Below are 19,896 nucleotides of genomic sequence, written 5' to 3' on the forward strand. Positions count from 1 at the left end.
CCTCAGGCCCCCCTGCTCTGCATGTTTTAGATGTGCCTCTATTCCAGAACAGCTGATTCAAATGATTGCAAGACCATCAAGTGCTGCAGAAACCTGTTGATCACCCATAGATTCAAACCAGGTGTGTAGCAGAAGGGAAACACCTAAAACATGCAGGGCAGGGGGGCCTGAGGACCGGAATTGAGAAACACTGGTTTAAAGCCTTAAAAAGTTAATAAACAAGGAAGCAGAACCAAGTCTGACTTGTATCTCTACACTAGTTGTGTGTGGGGACGAAACTGAGGCTTTAGTGGGTCACTCCCACCACAAAGCCTCATCCAACCTCTGCCGTACGTTCCCACCTATGAGCTCACTCCATATCTGCAGTGCTAATTCGAGAAGTTTGGGGAGGCTGGGGCGTATGTCTGACTTCAGAGGAGATGCCTTGGTATAGGATGTTCAATAATTCAACACTACAGGCAACCAGGAGAATGTATATAGTGTCTCATTTGAGACTGGGGTAAGTTGAGGGTTAGCAGCATCAGCTTCGCTGCAGCATGCCAAACTACAAAGGCATATCCTGGGGGCTGCAACGAGCTGGGGAAAGGAACAGGGGGGTTGGTGGTGTGTGTGCATGCGTGTGGGGGTGGGCGTGTGTGTGTATGTGTGTAAGGGGGGAGGGGGGTGCATGTCGAGCTCTGCTTGCTTGGGAGACAGCTCTTTCATTTGTTGTTAAAGAAGTTCCACCGCCCGCACATACTTACCAGGAATGCACTTTTTTTTTGCCTGCAGATATTAACACTTAGCGTTAAATATGCATGGCCACCTCTTCGTGTTTATGTTTCTATCTTGGAGGCACGGCAGTGTGGGAAAGTTTGCGGTATCCAGCGCCATCAGACCCTCCCCACCTCGACAGCCCCTCTGCAGCTCCGGTTTGCTGCGACTTTTCGGATGTAAGAAAAGACGAACGCCCTTTACGTCCGCGGTGCCTCGCGTCAGCTGCGCCGTAGCGGGGTTGAGGGTACTGTCATGGGTTCAGGAAGGTTTCCACAGACACACTCTCAGTAGGAGGCTGGGTTAATCTGGGAACAGCGTGAAAGTCGCAATTCCTCCACTTCCCGCTTAACCACACAGAGGCAAGGCGCATACGTAATGTCTCCCAACGCCGATGAGACGAGAAACACACAACGAATGGAACCACCAATGTGTTGTTGCCACCTCCCATCTCTTCCCCTGCACTTCTTGCAGCTCTCATCTCCTCCGATCTCTGCAGGGCAGCTGACAGGCCCGCTGAGGGCTCTTGTCGCTGGTTGGATTAAGCGCTGATAGCAAAAGAGGCTTAAAGGCAGCAGGAAGCAATGACTCCAAAAAGGAGGAGGAGGTTCTAGTGTGAGGGGGGAGAGAGCGCCGCCCAATCAGAAGATGCTCCGAGGGGCCACCTGCACTTCGTGCGATCGGGAGGGAGCGGGTCAATCCCCTCGTGACATCCAGGTCAGGGTCAGGACTCTATCGGGTCAAAGAGGAGACCGAGACGCGCACACAAAGACCAGCAGACTAATCCCGCCACAAATAAAATGAAAACTACAAGCCTTGTTGTCCTTCACCATGTTATCTGCCCAGACTCACTCATCTGTAGTCCTGAGGAGATGCTGCCGCACAGCTGTTTCCACACTTTAACTAACCCAAAGAAACCCGTGGAATAACTGAGTAGGACATATTTGTTTGAAAATTGGACCCAGATATAGCATTCTCTCTGAAATATTCTCGATAATGAGCCGTCCAATGGCACCGTCTTGCTCAGTGTGATGGGAAACGGGACACACAGTGCAGTTTCCTCTTTTTTTTTTGCTGGTCCGAGGCCCGGCTCACTTCCACTCTGTGGTGGCGGACTGGAGATGTGAGAGGAAGGTTGGTGATCCGAGCAGGGAGGACAAATTGCGGGCTTATATCTACCAGCCATCTGTCGGCTAGCACGACTAATCCAGCAGCATCGGATGGGGCTCCCACCTCCTACCCCCACCAACAAAACATCAATCCTGACACTGACCTGTATTGCATCCATCTACAGCCTCTGCTTCTTTTGCACCAGTTGTTGCCTGGTTTGCATTAACTTTTTCTTTCTTTAGCAACACTAAATCAGAGATTAACAGTGAGTGTATCATTCAGTACTGAGGATGGCTCAGTTTACAATGGATGGCTTTTCAACTCATCTGTTTATTTGTTGCAGAAATCAGCATTTAAAGTTTGCCGAACGGCTTGAGCTTCATATTAGTGATTATTCTGGCTGGTCTGAAAGATTTTAGGAACAGATGGATAACGGAATGCTAATGCTAACACCACTGTTTCACATAAAAGAGTTGCCTACAATTATTTATCGATAATTTGATTTGGAGTTACAGACTGAAGCAAAAACCTAAAGGAATACCTGCTGAATTGAGTAGGATGTTTCATCTTTTTGCTGAATATAAAAGGCTGATGTTAGCTTGTTAAGCTGCAGGGTGCATCCAACATGCTGCTACTACTTTAGCCTTGCTTAGCTTAACTTAGCTTAGCAACTGTAGCTTTCAAACCCAAAGGAGAGCTAGAGTGATCTGTAGTAAGGCACTTTTTACACTTTGTGTCATCTCAGTAGTGTCTATAAACTGTAGGAAGAGTATGACATAATGTTTATTTTCCAGATTTGTTTGCGAAGCTTTTCTAAAAGAAAATTGACCTTGGGAAGCTGAAATAGCTTCTCAAGGTCAATAGTGTGTAGCTAGCCCACACACTATTGGCTTGTCAGTCCAGAAACGCTGTTTATTTATTTTATTTGTTTTATTTTGGAGCTGGTTGGCTTCCAGCCCCAAAAAGTGGAGATAAACAAGACGGTAGATGTTAGCTTCTGCGGTAGTGCTAAGACATTTTCCACTGTGTAAATAAACACATGTGGAACTGAAGATCATCGCTCTTACATAGCGCTTACAGCTTGATGTAATTGACTGGGTCGGTGAACAGTCAGGTTCTCTGACTGGTTCTGAAGGCCGGTCGGTTCTGCTGAGCTGCGGTTTCCTGACGTGCTAGCGTAAATGGAGCGCACCGCGTCACAGCTTAACCCTCTTATGGACTTAACTCTGTGATGGTTCTGTCTCTGTTAACCGCAGCTTTAAAGTCGGAGGCCATTTGGGTTGCGGGTTCAACTTCACATATTGCTAGGTGTTTTGTAGTCGTGAGGATGAACGTTTCGTGGCAACCGTCGGGAAACGCTTGGAGACGGTTTGGCGGGAGGTCATGTAGAGAAAATGGAAACGGAACAGTCAGAAGCATCGTTTTTAGAAAAGAAGTCGCCCCGACTCCTGGTTTCATCCTGTTCTCCCTGTGTGTTTCTGTTCTGTAGGGATTCTTTCGGAGAAGCATCCAGAAGAACATGGTGTACACTTGTCACCGGGAGAAGAACTGCATCATCAACAAAGTCACCCGCAATCGCTGCCAGTACTGTCGGTTACAGAAGTGCCTGGAAGTTGGGATGTCCAAGGAGTGTAAGTAGGAACTCGCCGTTTCTGCAAATCCCTTCCTGCCGGGCCAGAGCGGCAGATCTCATCATGGCAGTTTTAATCCTGCAGTGTGTCACGGCTGCACAAAATGCTACATGTCCTCAGCTCACAGTGTTGCGTAAGCAGTGTTCAGTGCTTCCACGCATCGGCTTTGACAGGGATTCAGGTGTGAATGCTGATGCTTCATTTAGTGATTAGTATCTCTCACTTCGGGCAGATGATAAGCTACACCAGAATAATGCTTCTGGTGCATAAATGGCTTTAGATTTCAGGATGAACAAAACAGACTTCATATGCAGTCTGGGAAAACATCTGAACATATATGGCCGTTTATAAGGAGATTCTTAAGGGCCAGGGAAAAAGTTTTTGTTTTTAAGTCTTGTTCACTGGATCCATACACCCATCTGTTCATCCCTCCATCCATACATTCTTTTCATTACACTGGTGTTGCACGCAATTTTCAGTTCGCATGTACTTACCCTTATCAGTGTTTATTATTCAATTTACAGAAATCCAAGTTTGTAACATTTAATTAATACACTGTTAGAAAACATTTTTTTTCTCCTAAAACCATTTTTGGATGAGAAATATGAATAGAAATGAACTGATGATGTCACAAAAATGTCATCAATTTTGTCATTTTTTTGTAACCCAGTGACATCCATCCATCCATCCACCCACACACACACCCACACTCCCACACACACACACACAGTTTAAACATGAGTTAGAAATAAAACTGTAGACTAGTGTGAACTTCGAAGACCTAAAAAATGAAGGAGCCCCGACACTAATGATGCTTTGTTGAGGATGATGGACTGGACTGTGTGTGGGGAAAAGGGCAGCCATGTTCACTGAGTGGCAGTGACAGTGTTTGCGTGTTCAGGGTCTGGCAGGCCCCTGTGATGAATTCGTTCTCACCTGCCGAGAGCCAAAGAGCAGGCGTCTGCTCCCATCATGGGGGACGCTCGGTGAACACACACCGCACACCAGCAGCCAGAAACAGTAATTGGCGGAGGTGTGACTGCTAGGAGTTCGGAGGCCGGTGCGGAGTTCAACCTGGTCACGTGACTCACCCACAGCCCCCGTGCAGCGGCGCACATCCGAACCCCATTTGTTGTAGCAAATACAATAATCAATAAAAGTCCAATCCAGAAAGTCTCTTCCTGCTTCCTCCACCTGTTCAGACGCATGCAGCCAGCCCGTGCTGCTCTCTGCGCCTCGCGTCTTTACACAACTATTTACCTCCTGGTTGGGCTGCAGGAAGCGCTCCCCGTGCAGCAGCACTGTGGCTAACAGTAAAACAAGTTATCCTCTGAGCTCCTTACCTTTGAATGGGGCCATTAATCATGCTTACAAGTATCACAGCAGCCTTCTCTACGCACAGCTGCACACTGCATTCAAGCAGTGCTGCCTAGTGGAGCTTTAGAGCCATCTAGTGACGAAAAAGTGGTACTGCAGAAAATGGTTGCCTGAATGGACTCCTGGCTGGGGATTTAAATGTTTTCACTGGTTTGCTGAATTGATTGTTTTGTTGTTGTTGTTGTTGTTTATTATTCTGCAAGCGGTTTGTGGTCTTTTTGTGCAGTGTGGGCAGATTGCTCATCCTCTGGTCAGAGAAAGTGACATTGGTCAGTGGAAGTTGCCAAAAAACCGGGAGGCCGGTGCTGAGGGAGAGGCAGGCCATCTGGGGCCCACCGGGGATTCTGACACCGGCTCGCGCTCATCACAACGCCCACTCCTGCATAGTAACGACGCTCAGGCCGCAATTATGCATGCGCAAGGTGACAATACAAGAACGAGTGAACGCAAAGGCATCACCAAGACCAAAACCGCTCTCCTCCACACAGGAAGTGGACCGGCGAAGGGCGTCTTGGTGACCTTGTGTCTGCTGGCAGACGGCTCCAGGCGACAGCGCCAGGCCTTCTGCCAGGTGGCAATGCCAAACAAGACAGAAGAGGGGGGTTGGGGTAAGGGTCCAGGGAGGCGCTCAGCAGCTTCAGAGAAAGTGCCTATAATCCTGCTGCCTGGTTAATATTAACGTGACGGCATGTGGTAAAGGAAGAGAGCTAATTATGACCTGAAAGGAAGGTTGATCCATCATAGTTTGCATCCAGCCATGAAAAGAGGGAGTGAGACGTCCACCCATGTTTAGACTGCTCAGGAAACATCAGCTCATTTATCTTTGATCTCAGCCCAGAATGCAGTCTCACACCTAGAGGAACCTCGCGTCTCCAGGGGTTTATTAGCTGAAAGGCTGACGTTGCTTTTATCTCAGCATTTAGTGGAAAAAGTAGGTGGGAAGTCCTACAGGGTTCATCCGCTATAAACTTAGCATTGCAGCGATTTCCCTCAAAAAACCTGCTAAGGCCAGTGGTAGGGGGCGCTAGGCTATTCATCCAGCAGCCCTACGTGTTTTTGAGTTAAAAAAGGTTTAAAGTCCACAGGAAATTTGAAAGTATCACTAGGTAATTATGTGCTATTGGAAGACATTAATGATAGCTTAACACCAACTGCAGTCTTAAAAAAAGGCAAACGAAGCAAAAAATAACAAAACTACAATTAAAATAGACATAAGTTCTTTACACTTCAGTTGTTTCACCCTAATTAAAGTGTCCAAAATCTTTTAATCCTTTGTCACTTTATTTGCTGAAGTTGTTAACATGTAGAGCAGTAAAGACAGGAGGTGGTTATGAATAAAGCAGACACCTGACCTCAGTCTCCCTATGTGTTCACACACTGACCATAGTACGCTGCCATTGTGCTTCCAACCGTTTCATCAAAGAGACTCTTTAATATCGCTAGAAACCTTCTAGCATAATGTAAATCTGTATGAACCTTAGTCCTTTGAGCAGTCAGTATCATCAGGTGGTGTAACACCAGCCTGTCAGAGGGCAGCTGACATAAAGCAGGTTTTTATTATTATGAGTTTAAATTAAGGATGACATGTTGAGATAAACTCTATTTTCAACTGTTCTTTACAAAGTTCACAACATAATGGATTTGCTATGTGCTCATCCTGGAGGAGTGGGTGCTTCAACTCAGTGACTCGATGCAGTCTGCTGGGCTTCCTTAAATGGAAATGTAATGTCCCGTTTGATAACTAGCATCAGTTGGAACGTATGTGTGTGACTGAATTGAGATTACTTTTTTTTTTGTAAAGTGCCTCAAGACCACATTTGCTGTGGAATAAACTGAATTGAATTAGCGTCTTCTGTTAGCCAGTACTGTGATTAGCATCACTGAAACATCACTCTGTGTGTATTATCTCAACAATGCAGACCTTTGTCATTTTAAAAAATGTTTCACCCATTCTGAAAGTAGCTAACTTCCCTCAATAAGTGTGCACATTAAAGGATGTTACTATGGAAACCTGGTAGTGATACATATACATACATTAGTTTTTAGCATATCAGTATTGGCTTCGAATAAATAAAACTAGGCCAACCTTATCTACAGATTTTTATTTTCTTGTTGCCATGTGTTTTGTTAGAGGGGCAGAAGGCTGGTCATGTGGTATTTGTTTGGTCATGTGACCGTGATGTCAGCATAGGATTATGAGGAGTTTAACTGAAGCAGAGAAGCAATGTCATCTGTGTTGTTTTCACGCTGTTGAAAGTGTAGGAAAATGCATATAGTAGTTCGAAGATCAACCCAAATTTACATATTTGTGCATCCCTGGTTTATCTGTACAGTTTGGATGAAATAAGTATTTGTTGCTTGAAATATAGATCCAAGAGAAGTGATCAGGGAAAGAAAAGAAAAGCAGAAGTCCAGCTGCACATTTCTGCTGTTTCCTCCTGTAAATCTTTGTGTATTGGACACGTCTCCCTCAGCTGTGTTCAAGTTCAGAGCAGTCTCTGTCCCCCAGTTACATCACCTCCCCTCGTTTGTCAAACTCCCAATATCACCCAGACGGCTGCATTTTCCTCCAGGAAGGCTTTACACAACGACAGACAAAGTAATAAAAGTAAAAATAAGATGAAACCCCAAATGATAGAGAACAGCACCAAGTGAGGATAACATCAGCAGAGGAGGCCAGATGGGGAGAGAAAGTGGAGGAGGAATATGAGAAGCTGAGGGTGTGTGTGGGGTGGGGGGGTTCATCTCTCTGTGAGCTGCAGGAGCAGGGGGAGAAACATTGACATTTTTATCTTTCCATTGAATTTAATCTGCGTGATGGACGAGCTGCCAGCGCTTTAATTTTCCTCACACGAATTATCCAAGTCTGCCTACCTCTGTCTGTTTGTGCTGCACACACACACACACACCCCGACGCACACAATACACACCAGTGCTGAAATCCAGCATGAGAATGACTGACTGACTGATGTCTCGTCACTGTTTTCTATGACACTCCAGCTCCTGTAAATCACATAAATGGAATAAAGACATAAATATAAACGATTTGGGATGAATGTTGCTCTATTAACATCCATATTGTCTTAATACGTTTTGAAAAGATGCATTTATTGAAGCTGACAACACTCTTACACACACAAACATGTCCGTGTAGCAGGAAACCAAGACTCATTCATTTGCATGATCCCCGAGCCCAGGCCTCCTCAACACCCCCCAAGTTATTGGATGTGGCAATCCGCCATGACAGATCGCCAGTCGCGCCTAATAGTTCTTTAATGACTTCATTAAACTGTGTTGTGCGGCATATGATTGTGCTGCCAATTTGTCAGTGCGGGTAATGTCTGGGCACTGGGGATGCCCCACTTTTATTTGTGAATTAATTGGACATGGGCTCTGCCGCTGCCCTCCGCCCCTTCCTCCCCCCTGGTGGCAAACACAAGACTGATTCCCAATCAGGCCCACAAGCAGGGCTGGCCCAGATCTGCTGAGCAGCTTAACACACATGTACACAAACCTCCTCCAAAGCCGAGCGCTGTCTGACAGCCTGGACCCTTACTAAGACGTAATTATGTCATAAGCAGAAATGGAAACGGAGGATATTTTTTGCTGTTTTTAATGTGTGTGTGGGGGGGGGGCAACTTCCTTATAAGTGTCGATAAGCCCTGGGAAGGAACACATTAACATGATCGCAGCAGGGTCGTCGTCTCACGTTGTGGCAAGCGGTGCTTAGCGGCAACATAATGCAGGATCAGACTTCCAGCCCCCGCCTTCCTGCTTGCCTTAATGTTCTCCCAGGCAGGGAGGCCTGTCTGTGGGCTGATGAATGAGCTGCAGCACAGAGCTGTGCTTTCCCCTCTTTGGCCCCAGTCCACGGCCGACCCACTATCAGAGACAGAGACTTCCCAACAAGCCTGGCGCGCCGACCCTCTGTGGTCAAGGTTCGGATCGAGACAAGGAAATTCTGATCTTGGGTCAGGAAGAGGAGACAATGCAGGTTTACCATGGGGAGATGGAGATAAGAGAGCTGATAAGAGGTGGTTGGTTTAAGGTAAAGGAGTGTTTATAAGGTTTCTCCTGATCAGGTTCCCTTGGTCACAGATACTGATCAGAGTTATTTAGGAAAAGGCCTTTGACAATACCAAGACTAAGTAGATAAGGAACACTGTAGATGTTAGCTTCTGTTGCAGTGCTAAAACACTTTTCACTGTGTGTGTTAATCCACATTAAGGTGTATTTGGTATTTAAAGTATTAAAATGAGCCGCTAGAGGTGTCTTAGAGAGGCCTCGAGTATATGCAGATTGTAGCTTCTGGCGAACAGTGTGGTCACTAACCCCATGAATACCTGGGGGTTTATCCAAAAGGTCACAAGGCACTATTGACCAGGAAAGGACACAAAGCCACAGTTCACATTTGCGGAAACAATTTTTGATAACGATGTTTTAACATAGTTTGATGAACTGTTATGCTAATGCTAGCCGGATAAAACACTAGTTTTGTGTTGTGACTATTTGTCTTGTGTGAAAATCTTCCGTAAAAAGTTAGTCTGCTTCTTCATGCTGTAGAGTATCTCCATCATTACAAAGGACGAAATGTTTGGGGGAAACCCCAGAATCTGTAGGTCAACAGAATAGTCTACCAAACCACTAGTAAAACTTCTCAAGTCTTGCTTTTAAGAAAAGGTCATTAATTCTAAAAATGAATTATATTGTACACTAATAACATATCAGGAGTTGAGTTGTGTCAGCAGCGCTGTTACCAGCCATTTAAAACGGCCTTCATCGGGACATCCTTAACATCCACCATGTTTATCTCTAGAGAATAAAGCAAAGTGAGAGAATGACTGGGAAAGTGAGAACATGTTGTAAACCAAGAGAGAGAGAGAGAGACGAGGAAAAGAAAAGGCTGGAGGCGTCCCCCTCACCCTCCACCCCCCGCCCCCGTTATGGGCGCTACAGCCGAGCCTTTTAAAACCATTACAGGCAGGATATTTGTCATATTATGTTATTACATTAGCTGGGACCCCTAATGAAAGTTGTGGCAATTTGTCAGCCTTATGGATAGCTCCATCCCCCTCCACTATTTATCAACTTGCACCCCATCTCACCCAATCTACACATACACCCCCCCCCCCCCCCCCCCCCCCCCCCCACACACACACACACACACAAAAATCCCTACACACAGCCTAATCAGAGCTGGCGTGGATAGGCTGGGAGATATGGATCAGCCTTGTAATGGGATTCCAATGCTAAACACCCGCCCAGTGTTTTTTGTCATTTGGGGTGATCATGCTCTCAGCCAGATCGCCTAGAGGGAAACAACAGTGGATTATGTCGAGCTTTTTTTCCTCCTTCTTCTTATTCCCTCTCCTCACACCATTAGCGCAGCCGTTCCTGGATGCAGCTGCCTCACAACATTTGTCTTTCAGCCTCTGATAACAAAAGGAGCCGTTTCTGCCGCCCTGCCGCACACAATATCACGTCTCTAAGGCTTTTGACTTCTGCTTTCTTTAGTTCCTGTCAGAAGATTTTAATCATGTCTGAATGGATTTAAAGATTTGCCTGATATTCAGGAATTCCCTTTGGAGGAAAATTATTGTTTTGTTTTTTTTTCCAATTGTGTTTTTATAGATAAATACAGCGCCTTGCAAAAGTCTGCCTACACCTTGGACTCTTTCCATTTTGTCACAACCACAAACTTGACTTCAATTTTATTGGGTCTGCATGTGAGAAACAATCAAAAAGTAACACACAATTGTGAAGTAAAATAAAAGAGAAAAGATGTATGGATTTCAAATTTGTTTATAAAATAAAGCCAAGGCGTACACAGGAATAAAAACAAATAAAAAAATTTTAAAAACAAAACGTTTGTTTGGCATTTACTCAGATATCAGAGTTTTTAGAAGTCGCCTAATTGGTCCAGCAGAGTTGGTCAGAGCCATGCAGTTCATTCAGCATGTGGAGGAAGGTGATCGAAATTGAACAATCCTTTTCCCCAAAGAGAAAAGGATTGAGCTTTTTGGTTTGGAAGAATGGGAGGAAAACATTAGGCTGCTAATGCAGTGTTTTTCGAAGTGGGGGCCACCAGGAGGCGCTATTGAGACCTCAGAAAACTGGAGGGAAGATTTTATTTCATAAAATCTTTTTTTTTTATCATCAGTATAACATCTAAGATAAAACAAATAATTAAAATGTTATTTGACCTGTTCATCTTTCTGATTGGCTACCAGTCAAATTTATCAACTAGCTGTACTCAAGCTAGCATGGCTAGCTAAGGTAAAGCTATGAGGCACCATTTATGCTAAATGAATGCAGCAATCATAAACCCTTTCATGCATAAATTATGATTCTTTATGTCAGGATTTTATTTTATTTTTTTAAGGTATAAAACATGTGGGAAAAAATTTTGTTTTGAAAACAAATTCTAAGATTTTTTTTCTCTAGGCGATTATTTGTAATTTTCTCCAAATACAAAGTTGTTATTTTGAAAATACATCAGCAGTATTGTTATTTTGGGGTTACTATATATTTGTTTACCTGTATGAGTCGTCTACAGTAGGAGGGGGGACTGGATATTTCTGACTCCCATATTGGATTTAACAAAAATGCTCTTCCACTTGCAGTGACTAGCCAGTAGTTGATGATGTTGTATGATGCACTAGTGTCCACTTAAAATCCATAAGAAACACAAGGAAATGGCTTTTAGATACCTGTCCACTGCAGTGACTGACCGCTATGTGTTAAAAACATTCTAATAGTCGTTGCCTCCTTGGTTTGTAGCGTTGTCTGACAGCAGGTCTCCGTCCAGAATCTAATGCTGCTTGGGGAAAAGTTCGTGCTTGCAGCTGTAAACGTGTCCTCCCATATGCGACTCGTTGTCATGTGACCCTTGTGTTTCCTTTGCTCTGGGCAGCGGTGAGGAACGACCGGAACAAGAAGAAGAAGGATGAGAAGAAGCAGGAATGCACGGAGAGCTACGTGCTGAGTCCCGACACGGAGCAGATGATCGACAGGGTTCGCAAGGCGCACCAGGATACTTTCCCTTCGCTCTGCCAGCTGGGCAAATACACTACGGTCAGTGAGTGGAAGTATAGCCGTCTGTGTCTCGCTTGTGTTATTTCAGCTTTTGTTTCTTAATGTTGTGTAAGCCATTGTCTGACCTGCTAATGATCTTCACAGTCTAACAGCTCAGAAAGGCGCGTGTCTTTGGACATAGACCTGTGGGACAAGTTCAGCGAACTGTCCACCAAGTGCATCATAAAGACGGTGGAGTTTGCCAAGCAGCTGCCGGGCTTCACGACGCTCACCATCGCCGACCAGATCACTCTGCTCAAAGCCGCCTGTCTGGATATTCTGGTACAAATATCTACTCATCTTTCTGTCTCGGTTCAGAATTTCACATCAGATTTTAGTTATTTAAATGACAATCTCCTCAAAACGTTTTTTTTTTCCTTTTTTCTGTTTTCCAGATACTGCGCATCTGTACACGTTACACACCAGAGCAAGACACCATGACCTTCTCAGACGGCCTCACGCTAAACCGAACCCAGATGCACAACGCCGGCTTCGGTCCCCTCACTGACCTGGTGTTTGCCTTCGCCAACCAGCTCCTGCCTCTGGAGATGGACGACGCAGAAACGGGGCTTCTTAGCGCCATCTGCCTGCTGTGTGGAGGTAAAACCTGTCAGAGCTAACATTAGATTTGACACGTGTTTCTTTTAGCCCTCCAGCTTGTCAGCAACTTTCTTCAAAACCCTGATGTATGAAATTCTCTGCCTGTCTCTAGTGGAGTATTTAAGTAGTACAGCTGGCAAGAATCTGAGATCAATTTCTGTGTAAAAAATGCAAAATCAATAGAAAAATCATTTGTAAAGTTGTGGACAATTGTGGCATAAAAATGACATTGGTTAGAATTAAAATGCAGTTTGACACCTCACTATAAATCCATAAATGTCTAATGCAACAAGTATGAGACAACTATGGCTTTGAAGTAAAATAAATAAATCCAAAATCACATTTATTCTAGCTGCTGAAAAAAATGTTCAAGTTTTAATGGATGTTGTTTTTTTCTCTACTTAGCAAAGAGACACGGCAACAGTCAAGGATTATTATCTCGTCTCTTTGAGTTTTATGTCTCTTTTTTTCTTCTGTTGTAGATCGGCAAGATTTAGAAGAAGCAGACAAAGTGGACATCCTGCAGGAGCCCCTGCTGGAGGCCCTGAAGATTTACGTACGGAAGAGGAGGCCCCACAAACCTCACATGTTCCCCAAGATGCTGATGAAGATTACTGATCTGAGGAGCATCAGTGCTAAAGGTCTGATGTTCCTCACATGTACAAACATCTCATCTTCACATCTGTCATATTTAGCTTTCAGCTGCTTTGGTTTTACTTGCAAATTAGGGCCGTCACTATTAGGATTTCTTTGATACACATTCCAATCAGTTGAGAACAATTTGCTCATCATAGAGTGTCAGATAATTCATTCAAACTAGTGGCAGATACACAATGTCATTTCAAACAATGCTAGTTTTGTCATGTTATTCAGCATATACATAGGTTGATGCTTAAAGACACTGTAATTCATTCAGCTTACATCTTGCTTTTTTTATGTAAAGCAATGCTGGAAGTGCTACGCTAATGTTAGCATTAGCCTAGTGTTTGATATGACTCAGTCGCTACCAAAACTTACAGAAAATATATTTGTCTTGCTTCATCAACAACGCTTTGCTTTGTACATGATAGAATTGAATGCCTAGAGTTTCAGCTGCTTTCTTGATTCTGAAGCAGGTCACATGATACAATCAGACTGAAGGCTTATTGCTAAAGACAAAATTGAGCAGAAATTCCATAGATCAGCAAATTAAAATGTGGTCTTTAAAAATACCTTAAAAGTTGCTTGAGGCTAATGGTAACTAGCTGCTAACATAGCTATCTAGCTTTTTTTGCAGCTATCATGGAAATTGATCACCAGTTGGCTGAATGAGGTTTGTACATTTCTGTGGAAATGCAGGTCTTAAATTCCGTTCACATTAGCCTTAAAGAGTCTTAAGAGGTTCAACCGTTTACAGGCCTCAGCCTGTAAACGCCCTGCTACAGCAGATGTCTGGAATTGAGATTTTTGGTACTGATCGTAAGACAAAAAAAGACTGAATGAATGGACAAAAGTTGATGTTGCTTTGTGCGTCCATCCTGTCTGCAGGAGCGGAGCGTGTCATCACACTGAAGATGGAGATCCCTGGATCCATGCCGCCTCTCATCCAGGAGATGCTGGAGAACTCTGAGGGCCTGGAGAGCGGCGCGGCGGGCAGCAGGCCCAGCGGCGCCCCCCCAGGCAGCTGCAGCCCCAGCCTGTCCCCCAGCTCGGCCCAAAGCAGTCCAGCCACACAGTCACCATAGAGACGGCCCTCTCGTTTTCACCGTTTTCTTCTCTTCATGTCGTCTCCAAACAGAAAGGAGGGGGGGAGGGGCAAAGGAAGGTGGGCTTCGATCCTTACTGCTGATCACAGGAGACTGGCGGAGACGCCTCCTTCTCTCCACCACACCCCCATCCTCCCACCACCCGACACAAGTCCACATCTCCTGATCTGCTTGCTGTCACTGTGGAACACTGTCCGGACAGGAGGGGGGAGGTATGGGGGATTGAGACTGGGATGGACCGGACCGGACCGGAGCGGACCGGGACGGGACGGGATGAGAGATGAACCCCGTAAACACCGACTCCTCCTCCTTTTCCTCCACCTTCCTCAGAGTCACAGACGTTAACAAGTCCGGATGCAGCGACCTGTTCTGAATGAGTGAGAGCAGCACAATGGGACGAAGACATGGACATGGACATGGACGGAGACTGACTTGACAAACACCAGACACTTTGTTGTTGTTTCTCTACAGACTACAACTTTGAACGTTGAAGACCCCACTCCTCAAAAGACTCTGGGTCTTTCCTCTGTTTTTTTTTTTTCCTTTTGTGTTTGATTTTCAAACAAACAAAAAGAAACAACAACCAGATTTTGTACAAAAGATATATAAATATATATAGAAGAGTTAAGGAACTATGGTGCTTGGCGTGTCCGGGAGCGAACGGCAGGCTGACACCAGGACGAGTTTACCGCGCTGAGATTAGAACTTGTTGTACTCCTTCACTGTTTGAATCTTTTTCATACCTATCAAAGAATAATGAGAGACGTTTCCGTTTCACGTTTGTATATTATTCTTAATAACAAGAAGATAAACGAAAAAAAACAAAAAAGACGTTGACATTTCTCTGGAGTCGTACACAAACACAGAAACGTGCACAAGAAAACGATGAATATCAGCTACTATTCCAGGTTGGATGTGTTTTCCCTTTAATCTAATCTTTTTTTTTTTTTTTTCTGTTCTGTTTTCTTCCCTAGCGAATGAAAAAAAAAACTGATTGTATGAACTTGGTTGTATGATATTGTCACAGGTCCTTTCAAGAAATCAAATTAATGAAGAGTCATTATTACGGTGTATTTTCAGTGGCTTTGAGTTTGTGTATATAAGCTGTATTCATTTCTTTAAAACTATGAAGAGTTTTAGGCCTCACATGATTTTTTTTTTTTTTTTTAATTCCTCTTTTTGTGTTTTGTTCTAGTTTTTGTGATTCAAGAAAATACATTTTTGAGCACATTTTACCGAAGGAAGTTGTTTTCATGCTTTGTGTCCTACTGGAGCGTGTTGGACGAGCCCTTCACTTCACCCGTCACTCTTCACACACTATTTAAACATCTGCCCCTTCCATTCTACAGCTGTGTGTCTTCATGGTGTACAGAATGACAACTAGGCATGGGCCGGTGTGATGTCACCACCGTCTGATCTGAGGAATGCCGCCATATCAAAGTGTTTGCACAAAAACGTTTATGTCGACAGGCCAAGGAAAGTGTTTTTTCTGGGCACATTAAGATGAATACGATCATCTCCGTCTGCTTTGTCAGGAATAAAAGTGCATTTTTAATTCCATTTTTAAGAATTAATAACATTTATTTATTGGTTAATTTCATTTTGATTCAGTCTTAACATTCAAGTAGCCAAAAATAACTAAGCAGAATTAAAAATGAATTATAAGCTAATTATCAGTGCCTGCTCTAGTAGCTAGCTGGCTTATAAGTGGGACTCAAAAATATTCATATCCCTGACAGATTTAGATTCCAAATTATTTTTATTCATGTTATTCAAGCAGTTTTCAGACAGGAAGTGAAGCATTTCTCTAAAGATTGTAAATATGTAAAATCAGCATAATTTTTCTGTGTTTAAATTCTGGTAAAAAAAAAAAAAGGCATGTTGAAAATTAGCTGTAACCTCAGTAATCAATAGAAAAATCTATCAAACTTCCTATTTAAGACCTCCTTGCCATCACCCTAATGTTTAACTCCCTCCACAGATTCTCTGTCAGATATCAGAATGTGAATATTGCTTCCAGTCAGCAGAAACATATCGGTAATTTAAACAAACCAAAAAAAAAAAAAAGGCAACACAAACTGCCGGGGATGTGAATCATTTTAGGTTTAACTCCAGTTTCAACACGATGTTGCACTCCTTTCATTTCCCCATCATGACTGTTGCTGGTTTTTGTGACTGGAAGTATTTCCAAATTTCACCTCATTTCTTTTACCCAGAAAAAAAAGTGTAACGGCTGTTTGTTTGTTTTTTTTCAGCCAGATGATTGGAGGAAGATGAAGTCCAACCTTTTCTATTGTATCTCGTTATAAGGTCATCAAATAGAAACAGTATGCAAAAAAACACATAAAGTCTTACAAAGTATATTTGGTCTAGTTTCTTGTGCAAATGTCTTGGAACACTTGAAATCAGACAAAACTAACTTTAAAGTAACTTTCAAGCAAGAAGTGGGATCTTGTTTTAAGTAAATAATTCATTAATATTGATGAAACCGTACTGGTTCCACTGGGAGGTTATTTCACTTATAACGTGGGAAAAATGTCCTGTTGGAAATGAATTAATTTACCACTTTTTCATCAACATTAATGAATTATTTACTCAAAATAAGCTCCTATATCTTGCTGGAAAGTTAATTGTAATTTAGTTTTGTCTTATTTAAGATATTTGCGCCGTAAACTAGACAAAAAAACAAAACAAAAAAAACTTGGTAAGACTTTGTGTTTTTTTTACTTTTGGGACATTTTAACCGTCACGCACATAAATAAATACTACGTCACTATTATTTTCTGTTAATACGCTCCTGTCTGGTGTTCCACCCGGTTAAACTCGTTCTCCTCAGAAGCTTCCGGTGAAACTGTCCGCAGCTGAACTCCAGTAACCGGTTCTGTCTCGACAGGTCCAACAGAACCACACCCCGCCGGTGTTTTGGCCTACATTGATCCGGGTAGCCGGCCCATGCCTATAGTTAATAAATTAAACACTCCTGTCAGAGCACAGCTTTCGTTTTTTTTTTGTTTTTTTTGTTTACATTGTAGCCGAAAAAAACCGAACAAAAATGGCGAGTAAGACGGCTCGTGGGGCGAAGGAAGCTCGGCCCAGACCCAGCAGGTCAGCTTCAGAGAGAGTTCTCATGTGAGGGAGGGTGTGTTATTACACTCTGTGTTAAACACACAAGTGTTTAAATACTTGTATTAATGTGAGGGAGTGTGTATGCGCTCTGTGTTAAACACCTGCCATGTTCTCGGTACTCTGAATGAACGGGTTTGCGTTGAACGGGGCGGGACTGGACTGTAGTTGGCGTCTGTCAGAGAAAGGTTCCAGACAGAAGTTCTCCCCAGAACCAATCAGCTTTCACAACAGAAATGTGTGTCAGATCCGGAGCAGCCTGTCGCCACTTCACACTAAAACGCCTCCACCGTGAACAACGCGCCGTCCGGACCATCGTTACTGTACCGCACCAATGTCTCAGGAAGGAATCATTTATGTGTGCTTGGCCTGTTGCGTGTATTTGTTCTGTGATGCGATCTCTAAAGCCTCCAATCACAAATGCACATGTGTACACACTTCTGCTACTGAGCCCTACCCCGCTGCCCCCGAACACTTCCCACCCCTCCACCCGTCCTCCACGCACCCCACACACACACGAATATTTCCTCCAATCACCCATTTTTGTTAAAGCCTGGCCCGCCAGGACTGGTGCAGAGAGACTCGGACTCTGAACCTCTCGATGTTGCAACATAGGAAGCCAGTGTGATTTGTACCTTTCATTTGTATGAATATATATATATATATATATATATATATATATATATATATATATATATATATATATAGCTGCTTTCATCCTTTCAGGACTGTGTCCAGAACAGCGCACAAAGCCCCGCCCCCTTTCACAGAGAACAGACACACCGTCAGCTTGAGAAGTATGGAATACGTTGCAGTTTTGTCAAGTTTATCAAGGAACTTTGGGGAAAAAAAAAAAAGGATTAAAAAAGTAAATAAAATCAACATTTAATAATGAAATGTCTCCGTCTGCCATTCTTTTGGTAAATTTCATAATAATCTGTTCTTCTGTAGCCATTGCAAAGTGTGTAATTATGTAAATATTGATTGCATTCAATTCCAAAACTGAAATTCTAAAGGTTATTAATACACAGTGATATGTTTTTAAGAGTTTATTCTTGTTCGTTTTTGTAAATATGTCCGGAAATTAGCTGATAGTTAGGTACTGAAAATAGGCTTGAATAGAATTATCTGTTTTAAATTCCAGTCTACATTATCATTTGGTTGTGATTGTAGTTTTACATAAAGGTAAACACATTCTGGCATCTGACTTTTCCAGACTTTGAATCGCCATTTTCAATACATTCTCAAATATATTCTTAATGTTGGTACACAATTAAGCAAAACGCCATGAGAAGTTCCTGGAATTGACTCTGCGTTCCCACAGCGAGTGGGTAGCTGTTACACGGGATTCGGAGAAATTTCAGCATTTCACAAAACCAATATAAAAAGTATTTTTAATAGAGAAATGTTATGTTATGGATCACATAAGACTTCTGGTTTTACAGTTGTCCAACAGTCACTGACAACCAACACCAGCAAAGATAGTCAAAAAAAACAAAACAAAAAAAAAACAACTCCGAGTGACATTAATTTAACATTTTAAACTGAATACAGAAACACCTTATTGGTTTTATTCTTATTTACTGCAACGGAGAAAGAGATGTCTGGTTTAGTCTATGAGTATGAATATATAACATTTGCGCTTCCTTAGTGTAGAAAGCGTACAAACTTATATTTTTTATTTTGCTATGATGTTTTCATTTTTAATTTTTATCTCGCATCATTGAGAAATTAGATGATTACTCAGCATTGCACTTACTGACTTATTTGAGGTCTGGGGAATTGCTAAAATATCCCTGTGAGTACCTGGGGTTTCTGGGAACGTTGTAGTGCGCTTACACTTTTTGGCCAGTAGATGGCAGCACTTGGGTTTGACTCATTGCCAGCTTTTATCAATCTCGGACCTGTCACGCTTTACAGAACTCGATCATTTATTTTCCCTCCTCTTTTTCAAAATATGGGATCAAGACTCTAACGCAGGTGAAATGAAAGACTTATGATTTACTAGTAACTATTTCAAAAATACTTATTACTCAAGCCAGTCTAATAATTTATTATTATTTTTATTTTTTTATTTGTTTTAAGTGATCCAGTAGCCAGGGGGCGCTAGAGGATGTTACAGCTCCCCCTGTATTAGTCATAGCACCTACAACTAAATATTTGCCATGTTTCCAAATGGCATAAATGCAGGTGTTTTTGTCCAACTCACTCTTTATATGAGCGATTGTGGTGGGAGATGTTGGATTAACAGATTAACCTAAATCTTAATAATTACTGTTACGGATACCTTCTATATCAGGTCTGATTTATTCAAAATAAGTCTTTTTTTTTTTTTACCAAGTCTAAAAAAACCAAAATCATGTATATTACGGACGTGTCATTGGCAAATTCACTACTTGTGTTGCCTTCACCTCTAAATGTGGTTGAGCTTGTTAAAATAATAATAGTTTATTTTGCTGCGTCTCTGTGTGTTGAGAACTGTA

At 42.9% G+C, this 19,896-nt stretch overlaps 1 protein-coding gene across 4 annotated transcripts in view; it reads left to right on the forward strand.

Annotated features, from left to right (window-relative positions):
* Positions 1–16,357, forward strand: part of rara (retinoic acid receptor alpha) — a 189,385-nt gene extending 173,028 nt beyond the window's left edge. For all 4 annotated transcript variants that reach the window (XM_023340798.1, XM_023340797.1, XM_023340799.1 and 1 more), the window contains 6 exons: positions 3,353–3,494; positions 11,785–11,945; positions 12,051–12,227; positions 12,341–12,545; positions 13,028–13,186; positions 14,073–16,357. In XM_023340798.1, coding sequence (XP_023196566.1) covers positions 3,353–3,494; positions 11,785–11,945; positions 12,051–12,227; positions 12,341–12,545; positions 13,028–13,186; positions 14,073–14,269 — 1,041 coding nt within the window. In that variant the 3' untranslated portion in view covers positions 14,270–16,357. The remainder of the gene's footprint in view (positions 1–3,352; positions 3,495–11,784; positions 11,946–12,050; positions 12,228–12,340; positions 12,546–13,027; positions 13,187–14,072) is intronic.
* Positions 16,358–19,896: the final 3,539 nt, after the last annotated feature.

Source organism: Xiphophorus maculatus, chromosome 10 (assembly GCF_002775205.1).
Source record: "Xiphophorus maculatus strain JP 163 A chromosome 10, X_maculatus-5.0-male, whole genome shotgun sequence".
NCBI lineage: Eukaryota > Metazoa > Chordata > Actinopteri > Cyprinodontiformes > Poeciliidae > Xiphophorus > Xiphophorus maculatus.